Source organism: Olea europaea, chromosome 11 (assembly GCF_002742605.1).
Source record: "Olea europaea var. sylvestris chromosome 11, O_europaea_v1, whole genome shotgun sequence".
Classification (NCBI taxonomy): Eukaryota; Viridiplantae; Streptophyta; class Magnoliopsida; order Lamiales; family Oleaceae; genus Olea; species Olea europaea.
The window spans coordinates 15,054,785-15,068,376 of record NC_036247.1 but is presented as its reverse complement, the minus strand read 5'-3'; the positions used below and the strand labels follow the sequence as shown (position 1 = coordinate 15,068,376).

The 13,592-nt window shown below is 34.4% G+C and overlaps 1 protein-coding gene across 1 annotated transcript; it reads right to left on the bottom strand.

Annotated features, from left to right (window-relative positions):
• Positions 1-6: 6 nt before the first annotated feature.
• Positions 7-8,449, bottom strand: LOC111403555 (protein DEHYDRATION-INDUCED 19 homolog 4-like). The gene is made up of 4 exons (XM_023032105.1): positions 8,084-8,449; positions 7,802-7,977; positions 6,704-6,781; positions 7-6,571 (listed from the first exon to the last, which is right to left on the bottom strand). The coding sequence occupies exons 1-4, from the start codon at positions 8,145-8,147 to the stop codon at positions 6,293-6,295; spliced, it is 597 nt and encodes a 198-aa protein (XP_022887873.1). The 5' UTR covers positions 8,148-8,449; the 3' UTR covers positions 7-6,292.
• Between the last annotated feature and the right edge of the window lie 5,143 nt (positions 8,450-13,592).

The window sequence follows — 13,592 nt, the reverse complement described above, 5'->3', positions numbered from 1 at the left end:
TTAGTCAGATTTTTACGGGTTGGATTAAGAACTACAACGTGGAGGTGGCTTTAGGGTAGTGATGGGCCTGACGGCAACGGGGCGAGGCGGCTTGCCCCATTAGTCACCCCGTTCATTTTTATTTTTTATTTATATTTTATTTTGTTCTTCATGAGGCGAGTTCGGGGCTGGGCGGGGTTTTGCCATCACCACTATAGGGCCAAGGTTCACTGAATTAGAAAAATAGCAGTGGGATTTACGACAGAAGTGCTTAGCATGGTTGTGGGGAGAGGGAGGAGAAGGTGATATTCATGATGGCATGCGGACATTTTACATCTAGGATGGGATGGGAGCTAATAGGATTGCAAACTAAAATCCCAGGGACTAGTAGAGACAGGATCGAGTAAATTGGTCTTTAGACACATTTTTCTCCACTAGTTCCCTTATCTTTTCTCTGGTTGATTTGTTTCACCATAAGAGGGGGAAAAAGTAGTAGTTGAATGGTAACATGAACCATTTCTCAAATGAGCAAGTTGATTGAAGTACACTAATTTTTCAAAACATAACTCTCTGATCTCAAAAGACTACAAGAAGTTTATACCAAGTAGCCACCATAATGTTATATAAAAATACTATGCGCTTGTCTGGAGGAGATTTTACTCAAATTTCCAGTGAAATTTTTACAGTTGCTTCTCATGGAGACAAGTCATTTATGGCAGGAAATCAGATATCACAGCCGCAATGTTGGACCAATTTATTGTAGAATGACCATGTTGCCCTTAACAGTTAATTCATTTCTTATGATTGATGGGCAACTTACGTATTTCACTTTTTGATTTTCAGACATTGCTGCAACATGGGACCCATGTGCCGACGGATAACGGTTAGAAATTTGCTCAAAATCAGCCAATAATTTGTACCAGACAGCCCCGATATACAGTTACTCCACATAAACTAATTTTATGATATTTAAACAACCCAATTCGACTCATCGCAATTTTGTTGAATTGGCAAAGTTGGAAATAAATAATATCCGCACTCTGCAAATGTAGGAAACCATGTGTGTAAACCATATATGGAAAGGAGCTAAGTATGGGAATTGACATTAATTAAAGATTGTAATTGTAGGGATTAATCAATGGTGGAAGTCCTCGCCAATAGCATAGAGTCGATGACATTTGAAACATCCAATTTCGAAACAACGTTCAGTGCATCAATTGGCACCTAGGGATTGAAAACTCAATCCTTCAAATAGTGGAAAAATTGAACGGAAGGAATTTTCGTGAATGGGTACAATCCATAAAACTCGTAATTGACGAAAAATGAAAGCTTGGTTATCTTACTGGCACTGCCCAGTTGCAAAAGTGGAAGATTGAAAATTCTATGTTGATTGCTTGGTTGGTGAATTCCATGAAACCAACAATTGGGATGCCGCATATATTTCTTCCTATCGCAAAGGATGTCTGGGAGGCGATAAGGGACACGAAGATTTCTTCCACATTTTCGAACCCGACTGTGACAAACCCAGCAAAGACCCAGAGATGTAACAGATTATTACATGGAGATGGTGGTTCTTCGGCAAGAATTGGACCTCCGTTTTGAGGAGTAATGGAAGTGCTCCGATGACTACTTGCTATACAAAAAGAAGCAAGAGAATGAAAGGGTCTATGAATTTTTGGCAGGGCTTGACCGAGAATTAGATGATGTTAGAGGAAGGATCTTAAGCCGACGACCACTGCCGACGACTCGCAAGGTGTTTGCGGAAGTACAATGGGAAGCACGACGGTTGGTGATGATGGAGACGATCGAGACCTCCGATGAAGTGTCAACCCTGAATGTAAGAAATAATGGGCCAATTAATTTAACCACAATTGTTAGGCCGAAGAATAATGGGCCAAGAATGCGTATGGGTAATTCAAGAATGGGCCTGGAATTGAGCTCCCAAACTTCAAGTGGAAAAGAGATATTGGGCCTTTCTTTAAAAGGGGCTACAAATGGGCCAAATAAAAAACAATGTCGACACCTTTGGTGTGAGCACTGTCGAAGGCCGGAACACAAAGAAGACACATGTTGGAAAATTCATGGAAAACCCATCAATAGGATATTGAGGCAAAAGAATCAAAATCGGGGACATTGAGCCGAGACAACAAATTCTGCTTCAAGCGGTGCGTTTAATTTCGAACAAATGGAACAACTTTATCAATGTTCTCTAGCCTTCAATCTTCTGATTAGACTCCTCCAAGAGGTCCTTCTAGTTCCCTTACACATAAAGGTATTTTTTTGAGAGCCTTAAATACTTCAAAATATAAAATCTCTTGGATTATTGATTCCGGTATGTCTAATCACATGACGGATTTGTACCAACTATTCTCTACATACTTAACCGGCGTTGGGGGTGATGTTAAGGTGAAAATTGCCGATGGGTCGCTCTCTTTTGTTGCAGTAAAAGTGAGTATTCAAATCTCTGAATTCATAACATTAGACTTTGTCCTCCATATTCCAAATTTGTCACGCAACTTACCATCTGTTAGTCAACTAACAAAAAAATCCAATTGCTCTACTAATTTCTTTCCATCTCATTGTATCTTTCAGGACCTCTTACCGGGGAAGACGATTGACAATGCTAAAGAGTGTGGGTGGCTGTACTATTTCGAGGAAGCTAATGTGAGTAAACTAGTCCACTTACTAGCTATAATCCTGCATCTGCCTCTTGGGTTAGTAAACTTATATTATGGCACTATAGAATGGGTCGCCCCTAAGGCCTTCCATACTTAAAACGTGTACGTCCATCAATTTTCATAAATAAAACTTCAATTGTATTTCAATATGAAAGTTGTGAACTTACAAAACATCAGCAGACATCATTTTCACATTCAACATACAAACCATCTACACCATTTTCCATGACTCACAATGACTTATGGGGACCTTCCTGCAACCCTAATTATACCCAAACAAATTGGTTCGTCACATTTATCGACAATCACACTCGGAGTTGTTGAGTATATCTTCTAAAAGAGAAAACAGATGTCCGCTCAGTGTTTGTAAATTATCATTCTACAATCCAAACACAACTTCAAATCTTACGCACTAATAATGGATCCGAATACTTCAATATTACTCTGCAAGACTACCTAACAAAACATGGAATTGTTTACCAAAATTTTACGTTAACACTCCCCAACAAACGGGATTGTTGAACGAAAAAATAGACATATACTTGAAGTTGCTCGCGCCCTTATGTGCACAGCAAATATACCAAAAACATTTTGGGAGAGATTCAATTTTCACGTCTACATACCTCAATCGTATGCCTAGTCATATCCTCTCCTTTCAGTCACCTATACAAATATTCCAAACACACTTTCCAACGTCTTGTCTCAAATCATATCTAACTTTAAAAGTGTTTGAATGTGCTGCTTTTGTACACGTTCACTCCCAGCACTGAAACAAACTTGAACCATTTGCAATTAAGAATGTGTTCATTGGGTACTCACCCTCTCAAAAAATGGTATAAATTCCATGACCTATCCACCAAAAGGACCTTTGTTAGCCTCAATGTCACATTCTTCTAGAAAACACCTTCCAAAAGCCTTCTTTTGAGGGGAGAAATCTAAGTAAAAATTCGTTCTTAGATCAAGAATCCCTAAATTTCGACCTTTCTCAACTTGACCTATATACTGAAACCGTCACCCCACCTTCTATTGCGCCATATATTGAAGGAAACTTGAAGTCAGGGAGAGACGTTGGAAAACAAAGCGACAGGGACAAGGAAGCCTAAATCAAAGTACAAAGAAACTCTCACACATAAGGTGCCAAAAGAGTCCAGTGAAAGGACCTTATGAGAACGTCTCCAACCAAATCACATCTCTAGATTATGACAATTTACCCATTGCTCTCAAAAAATAACCTCGATCATGTACTTTTCATCATATACTAAGTTCATATCTTACAATAATCTATCAACAGGATTTCATGCTTTTACGACTAACTTTGACAAAAGAGAAATTCCAAAAAATATTCAGAAGACCTTGAAATCACCAAAATGGAAAGAAGCAGTAATGGATGAAATAAGAGCCTTGAAGAAAAATGAAACTTGGGAAGTGGTAAACCTATCGAAGGGAAAGAAGCCAGTAGGATGCAAATAGCTACTCAATATAAAGTACAAGGCGGATGGAACAGTAGATCGCTACAAAGCTCGACTTGTTGCCAAAGGGTATACGCAAACCTATGGGATCGACTATACTGAAATATTTGCACCGGTAGCAAACTACTAAATATAGTTCGAGTCTTACTACCTCTAACAGTGAATCCAATAACTAAACATTAAAAATGCATTCCTGAATGGAGAACTGGAAGAAGAGGTCAATATGACAGTACCACTAGGCTTCAACACATGAAATGAAGAAAATCAAGTGTGCAAATTAGGGAAGTCTTTATATGGCTTCAAGTAATCATCAAGAGCATGGTTCGATAGATTTGTAAATGTATTGAAAAAATAGGGGTACCACCAAGAGCAATCTGATCATACCATGTTGTTCCATCAATCTAGAGATGGTACGAAGACGATCTTAATTGTATACGTTGATGATATAATTCTAATGGGAGAAAACATAGTGGGGATGGAAAGATTAAAGAAGTGCTTAGCCACCGAATTTGAAGTAAAAGACTTGGGGGCAAATACAGTATTTTTTGGGGATGGAGATTGCAAGATCAAAGAAGGGCATTAGTATCTTTCAATGGAAATACATCATCAATCTTGACTGAAACAGGCATGTCAGGATGCAAAACTAGTGATACACTTATTGAGGCATGAAAAATAAAGGATACAGGGAACATAGTGAACATGGACAAATATCAAAAGATTAATTGGTAAGCTAATCTATCTCTTGCATACCTGACCTGATACTGAGCATGGTAAGTCAAAATAAGCATTCTCCCAAAGAAGCTCATCTGGAAGCTGTATACGAAATTCTTAGATATCTAAAAGGCACATCTGGGACATGATTATTATTTGAAGAGAGTAAAAGGAATGGAGTAGAAGGATTGGACTGGATCAACTGAAGATAGAAGATCCACCATTGGTTACTATTCCTTTATATGGAGAAATTTGGTAACTTGAAGAAGCAAGAAGCAAAATGTAGTAGTAAGAAGTAGTGCTGGTAGAATTTAAAGCTGTAGCATAAGGGATATGTGAAGAGCTATGGATAAAGAAACTCTTGGAAGAACTGAAAGTTAAAATAGAACTTCCGATCAAACCTTATTGTGATAACAAAGTAACAATTAACATTTCTCTCAATCCAGTATAACATGACAGAACTAAATACGTAGAAGTGGACATATGCTTGATACCTTCACCAAAGGATTGTGCCGACAAATATTCGACGACCTCAACTACAAGTTGAACATGATCAATATCTACAATTCAACTTGAGGGGGAGTGTAGGAAACCATGTGTGTGGTCTATGGAAAGGAGCTAAGTATGGGAATTGACATTAATTAAATATTGTAATTGCTAGGATTAATTGTAAGGTAGTATTGTTTCCTTAGTTAGCAAATTATTTTTCTTTTCTTAGCTATCTCGTGTGCTATAAAGTAAAAGTAATGGAGCTATTGTTATTATCAATATATAGAAAATTTACTTCAATTCGGCTTCAGCAAACATTTAACATCAGTTAGAGAACTAGTCTGCAGTTTTCAGAAGAGAGAAAAAATGACTTTTTAGCAATCAGAAGACCAAGCAAATAAAAAAAGAGCAGCCTATAAATTTTCCATTTTTCCTTCTACTGATGAACTTGAAAGGAAGACCAGGGTCCTCTATCAAAACATGTGGAAATTTAAGAAAAATAATAACTTATCGAACATTGCAGACATGCATAATTTAGCAGATGAAAAATTGCAACAGCACACAAAGATGCACAGCATAAAAGAAAGCACAACACGTCTTGGGAACTTGCTAATTTTCCCTGTGCAAATTTCCTTGGCAAAAGATATAATTTATCCTATCTGCTTACTAGCACAGCTAGTTAGGAGCAATTGTGATATCAGAGGCAGAGGCTGAGTGAGAATGCAGTTCACTTATGATACGCTGGAGGTAAGGAGTATATCTGAAAGTTCTATTCAGTTATTTATTTCTGTACTCTAATCCAGAGAGAGCAAAATATAGAGCTGCACGTGAATGGGTAAATTGTCCCATCATCCAGTCCCTAGGGCAACATAATAAATCATAATGAAACAGTCCTAAACAGGTTTGATATCAGCAATTAATTTTTGTTCTAAAATGTGGGATCATAATTTGGACATGCTGGAAATATTAACCATGGTTCGCGTACCTTTCTAAAGAAGTGTCATCTGAACTTTTTTCTGATAAGCTTGCCTCAGTAGAAGAAGTAGCTCGTATGCTTTTAGGATTGTTAGCAGATTGTGCATTATGAACAAATGATAAAAGCATAGAATCAGCTGCCACATCAGAAGAAGAGCCAACAACAGAAGACTCCTCGAGACAATGTAAATGTTTCTCCTGCAACTCTCTCCTCAACGTAGATACAGCTGAACGAGAATGAGCATTGCGGTGTTTCTTATTGCATAGAGTGTAAACTTAAGTCAAGGTAAACGCAAGCATACCCACAATACACATACTTACAGCAATAAATAAGTGGCTTCATAAATCAAACAACATAATCAGAAACGTGAAATCCAACCAATAAAACTAACTGAAGGATATCTTTAAAATATTCTCATGCTGCGTGATTACATGTGAAACCATGTTTATTCCCACCTTTGTGAAGCAAACAGGGCAGATCTGCAAATAAAAGTGAACTTGTTGTGAAAAAATGCAACCTTACTTCAATAAAGCTATAATAGAAGATAAAAAGATCGATCTTACATGATTATGACTTGCAGTAAATAAATTCTAGAAAGTAGAAACAAGCATGCAATCTGGTGAGCTTGAAGCAATTTTTCAGATGTTAAAACTTCCCACCTCAAGAAGGTTAGGCATGAAATTCAAACACTAGGCACCACCACACCAGAATACCCAACCATTATATTTTGGTTAAATCTTCCACTTCTCAATATGTCCCATAATTTGAGCTTGATTTTGTAAAACAGATTTTTATGCATGGAGTTAAGGCACTAGGAATCGATCTCTTTGCTCCTTTCACTGCCTCTAAATTCAAACTTTCAAATACATGATAAAACGATGACTGCTTTTAGTTCTTCATTTTTGCGTGTGAGTATGAGGGTAACAGGAATGTATGATATAAACACTTACCATTTCTTCTGAAACAAAGCTTAATTTTTTGGGCCACAATGGTAAATGTACCAACAACAATATGGGATAGAGGAAGTGGAAGAGAGTTTTTCATAAGAAAAGTCGATAAAGGTTATCTTATGCATACCCTATTATTTCTTGTCTTTACCAATCAATTGATCCTATGAACAGAACCTTAAATGACAGCACATAAGTGGACTAATGGACTTCAACTTGTTACTTGAAATGGACTCTTTCAAATTTCATCAGCATGCTTCAAATTCCATCAATCAAATGAGAAAGCTTTTCAGGTCCCAACACTAAACTAACCAATTACTATAAAATGGAACCAAGTTCCCAACTTTAAACCCTTGTAAAGTCTTTGCAATAGCACTAGCAATAACCATTATAACACAAGAGGCTAAATTCGGGTTGATACAATGAAACTCTCGGTTTACAAGTCACAAACTTTTAGTTATAATTTCATTTGCTAGTTCGTCCAAGTAATTGAATTACACAATTCGGTAAAACATTATCATCTTGACCCAAAATAAAAACAGTAAAAATTACCCCATGCTTAACATCCATCCGATGTTCGGAATCAATGTGGCAGCACAATCCAAGAACATCAAAATCTTCGAAGCAAAATGGGCACGCCAATTCGTCCGCCCTATCATCGCTGACGTCATCGTTCACGTCATCATCTTCGTAATCTTCTTCCGTCTCTTCATCGTCATAGAAAATATCTATACAAAATAGAAAATTAATTAAATAATCAGCACCCAAGGAAAAAAAATGAAAAATCGAAAACTATATACTAAAATCTGTATCCATGCAAGTGGATACACTGACCAATATTTTGTTTGGAATACAAAGACAGCGCAGTTTCCAAATCCTTACAAAATCGATCACCCATTTAATTATTATTCTGATTAAAACTGTATACGATATAAACAAATAAATTGACGAAAGATAAGTGATTGATCTACAGTGCGTTCGAGAAATTTAGCTGGGTTTTTAATGGCCGAGGTGTTTAGCCCTCAGTGTGAATGTATATATGTATGGAAGTCCACGCGGAGAAGGGGCGGTGTAGGGGAAGAAGGGTACCCAGTTGAGAAGTAAAGGGTAAAATTGTAAAAAGGGAAATTGGAATTTCGGGTCGGATACTTGGATCCTTGGCTTGGGGACGCAAGTACCCGCGGACTCCCGCGTACTTTGGCGACTACCTCAATTTTTTGGTCAACTTGTGCTAATAATTTTTAGGGGAAAATTGCGTATGTCGTCCTCAGTTTTCAAAAATGGCAGACATGACCCCAAACCAATTCAAGTGACACCATTCATCAACCACCCTCCAAATTACTTAGCAAGGTTTGTACCTCCACACTGTTTTTGTTCAATTTGATTGTTAAGATCGCAAAAATTATAAATTTGTCTGCCACTTTAAAGAGGTGTATTCCATTGAGGCTTTTAAAGACTTTTGGATATTTAAAAAGTTTAGACATATTCAATTAAGATTTTTAAAGACTCTTCAAAAGTTTAGGTATATTCAATAGAGACTTTTATAAATTTTCAAAAAGTAACAAGATACTCAATTAAAACTTTTTAAAAGTCTTTACAAGTTACGGGATATTTAATTGAGAATGACTTTTTGAAAATTTATAATTTGCTAAACTTCTAGAGACGTTTTGGTAGAAGATATAAATAGGAAATCTCATAAAAAATCTCTGGAGAGATTTCGCAAACTAGCTGGCATCTTCTTTTTTACTCTAGGGTTTTCTCCATTTCTTTCATTCGAGTAAAATTTGCTTTGAATCTTTGTTATGAGTTTTTCTTTATTAGCAACGTACATCTCTATTTCCTCTCCATGAATTTTCTGTTTGACTTATGGATAAAGATGAATATTTCTTGATTTCATCATTCATATGTAAAGAATTGAATTTTTAGAAACCATTGGGGTTGCTACAATGGGGATTGTTGAAAGTTGAATATTTGGAATTGGGGTAAAATTGCAAGGGCCCATTTGATAAATGCATTTTTAAAGTTTGACATACTTTTTTTGTTTATAGTCTTGTTGGGGATTTGTAAGAGATTGGTTCCATGATGTTGTGGTTATAAAATCATGATGTATGTTACATTACAAGTAGGTAGTAGTTGTCAGGTACAAGGATTTGCAGAGAGAGATTTGGCTTTCTTTGATGTCTTTAACAAATTTGGATATCTTTCAAGCAAATTGACTTTGTCCCCAACTTCTAAATCAAAACTATTCTGCATAAGATTTCACAGTTATTTTTGAATTTAGAATGGCATGGCACAAGGTAATTAAAAAATGCTGAAGTTCATGGATGAGGTAATTTTCATCATAGGAAGGTGTGGTGGAATTGAATCCGGGCTGGATGCCCAGGAATTACTCGACAGAAGACAGAGAGCACATAGCTAAACAAAAATTAGAAAGATCATCTGAACGCTTGAATTGGAAAATAAGTAGCTTTATAATTGGAAAGTTTATATTAACAGTTAAAATTCCAAGAACCACATCAACATACAAGTTAACAAGTTACAAAACTTAAGCTGAAGCTAAATTGATCCAACAGAATAAACGCTTAAAATGAAGCTAAATTGATATTCAGTAGTGATCATTTGCATCAATATTGCAAGGTAGGAAACAATTAAATGCTAGACGATATTGGTCTCGATTAGAGTATAACTTGTATAATCTAAATGTTAAGATGTGAGCGCTTGACTAATAAATGGTACAAATATCAAAAGGCCTAATTATTTTCTATAAATGATTTGTGTATCATTTTGTATTTGTCTAATTATTTGTTCTGTAATTATATGACAATAGTATTAATGGAAGATTCAACATAAGGAAATGACAAGGTTCGGGGAGGAGGTACCGAAAAATATGAAAAATGGATGTGGGAAGAAAGCAATGAGTTGCTAAAACTCACGGTTGATGTTGTCACTTGTGATTGGCGTGATGGTAATGATGTGTTGAGCAAGATAACTATAGAAATATGTATACTCCCTCATCTTAACCAAAAGTTTGGGGTTGAAAAGACTTATGCCCAATATAAAATGGTGGTTAATTTTGGGCCTTCTGATACCATTTATCGGGAGAGATGCAAACAAATAGATAAACAGCAGAATAATTATTCTCCCAAGAGCAAATAATTAAAACGCAATTTTTGACAACTGTATATATTGAAAATGTTAAAAAAAAAATAAAAAAAAATCAATCACACCAAACCACTAGAACGGAAGCAATTATGTTAAATAAAAACCACGTGACTTAGTCTAGTCAAAACCTCTACTATCAAACAAATAATGGGTACACAAAGTCTTCTCTTGTCACAACTAAATGTTACAAGGTATATTTCTTCAAGATAACAACAATCTCGGCAAATTAATATGAAAATAGGAAAAATACACCCTAAAAATATGGTTACTTTTCATGCACATTAATCAATGTTCCCGAACACAAAATTCGATCTTCACTGTTCAGATTGTAGTTCTATGTCTCTTGTGAACCTCTCCTCCAAATTTCAGCTCGGTCATAGCACGGACCACTCAGGTCAAGGCTTTGATGAAATCTAGACACAGAGAAAAAACTATTTTTTGCTCTCTTTTCAAAAACGGATTTGACCCCTTTTTTCCCCATTTTTTTGTATTTATATTCATCATTAGGGTTAAAACCCTAATCGGCTTTAGACTATAATATAAGATCTCAAACATGGGCATTCCTCCACATAATAGGAAATAACCCAAAATAAAAGTCGTATGAAATGATTTTAAAAAGTAAGCTTATGTGTCATAACTTTGGCTTTGGATGGGATAATGTAACAAAGAAATTCACTGTTAGTGATGAAGTGTGGGACGGTTCCTTTATGGTGAACATCTCTTATTACTTGATTTAGAAAAATATAAAATTTGAGCTATTGGTTAGTGATGTGAATGTTTTATACATTAGCACTTATAATTATTTTTTCATTAATAGTCTCATCCCAAAGATAAAAGTTATAGCACAGACACTTTTGCAGACTATGAAGATTTGAGAATTGTAATTGGAAGTGGGACAACTGTTGGGACATACTCAATTGCATTAGGGGATGATGTAGATGCAAGAACATTTTATACAGAACAAAGAAGAGTTAGTGATGGTTTAATAAACGACTTCATGTATGATCCTGATATTGAAGCATTTATAGTAACCAATAAACAAGATCCTACAAATTGAGAGGTTTCCTCATCAATTCGAAAATGAAGTAGAATAGAATTTGAAGCAAAATCTAGTTCGTTTGATCCTAAAAGTACTCAATCAAATATTATAGACAATCGAGATTCATTGTGCCAGAAAAAATAAGGAAAAGTGCAAGATTTTACCCTTATTCTAAAGTAAGTTGTGAAATAATATTTATTATAATTTTGTTTTATGTTAGCGTTAGCGTTCTCAGGATTTTTTTGTAGGGTTTTCTTATTTTATGATTGTATTGGAGCTATTGATAGTACCAATATTCCAGCAATGGTAACTAGACGTGATACAAGCAGTTATAGAAATCGTCATGAAACAATTTCTCATAATGTTTTGGTCGCTTGTAACTTTGATTTGGTATTTATATATGTGCTTAGTGGTTGGGAGGGATCAATACATGATTCTAAGGTGTTGAATTATGCGTTAACAAGGAGAAATTAACTTAAAGTGCCACAAGGTATGACTTTATTATTTCATTTTTTTATCTTATTATATTATAATTATACATGTTATAAGTTACTTGTTAATTTTACAAGTATTTTATGTTCATATAAATATTTTTTGGAAGACTATGGATTTCAAATCCAAATCAACGTCAATTCTTAACTCATTTTCAAGGTACCAATTATCATTTTCAAGATTTTGTTGGTCAAGATTGTAACCCTAAAAATACAAAAGGGTTATTTAATCTTCGTCATGCTTCCTTGAAGAACGAAATTGAGAGGATATTTGGTATATTTAAATCAAGATTCACAGTTTTCAAAACGGCTCATCCATTTCCATATCATACAGAAGCGGAGCTCGTATTGACTTGTGTAAGATTACAGAATTTTCTTCGTAAAGAGTGTCGTTTTGATGAATTTCCAGTTGAACCTAATAATGAAGATTCTTCATCTTCTTCGATTAATAAGGGGGAAGACTTTGGACCATTTTTTTAAAGTCAAGAACAAGAAAGAGAGAATGTTGATGTGTGGAGAGCTTCTATAGCAGGTGATATGTGGAATGATGTTGGGAATGTTTGATTTTTTTTTATTTTTTTTGTTGATCATTACTAAAATAATATTAATTTTTTTTGTATTTTGATTTTTGTTAATTTACTTGACGTAACTTGAATTTTTTTTATAAAAAAAATTGACATTAAAAATATGATTTATTACTTTGCATTTTTAATTATACTAGACAAAGTTAAACATGCATTGCACGTTATATAAAAGTAATATTTGGTACCAATGTATTAGCAGATTTGATGAATCTCAATCAAATTAAAGTAAACAAAATTTAACATAGAAATTTAAGAGAAGGAAATCAATTTTTATGATTCAAATTTTTTGTAATGATGAAATACTATAAATGAACAATCTTTTTATATTATATTTGATACATATAAATTAATTGTTAATACATAAATTTAAATGCCAAATAAAATTTTTAGATTCCTGAATATGAATAAACTTATTTATAATAACTCTAGATTCATGTAATTCAAGATTCATTAAGTGAAAATTCATTGAATCTAAGTGAATATGAATGCAATTAATTGAGAACTAATAATACAAATTTCATAAATGACAATAATTATGTAGTATTTATTACACATAGAAAAATAAAAGTAGGGTATTATTGAAATAATTGAATTGTAGAAGAGTTAAAATCGTCTAAATATGATTCTCCCTTGATGTGATATTTTAATATATTATAGATGAGCCGTTGATGATTTGCATATATAAGAAGTTGTTTAAAATATTACATTATATATGTTTAGTATTTTTTACAAAAAAAATAAATAATAAATAAAAGTCTCTAGTGAAAATTTACAGAAATCCATAAAAAAACTTCTACTAATTCTTATTAAATTCATAGAAATCACTTAAAAGTCCACAAACATCGTCCACTTTAAAAAGTCTATAAAAATCCTTAAAAAGTCACAATAGAATACATCCCCTAAATAAATAAATAAGGGAAAAGAAAGCAAAAAGCCCTCGAAAAGAAAAATAAACAAAATGCCAAAAACTATTTCATTTTTTCCTTGACTCGGCCCATCCTCAAGTTCTTGCCACTATTTTCTTCCTAAAAGCAAAACTCACTAACTCATTCATTGATCATCGTTCT

What these genes read in the sequence shown, in the direction of transcription:
- LOC111403555 (XM_023032105.1), bottom strand. Translation starts at nt 8,147, where the DNA reads ATGGGTGATCGATTTTGTAAGGATTTGGAAACTGCGCTGTCTTTGTAT. An exon ending in GTATTCCAAACAAAATATTG is followed by an intron (nt 7,978 to 8,083) that starts GTCAGTGTATCC and finishes TATTTTGTATAG; the next exon opens with ATATTTTCTATGACGATGAA. An exon ending in GGATGGATGTTAAGCATGGG is followed by an intron (nt 6,782 to 7,801) that starts GTAATTTTTACT and finishes TTTTATTTGCAG; the next exon opens with ATCTGCCCTGTTTGCTTCAC.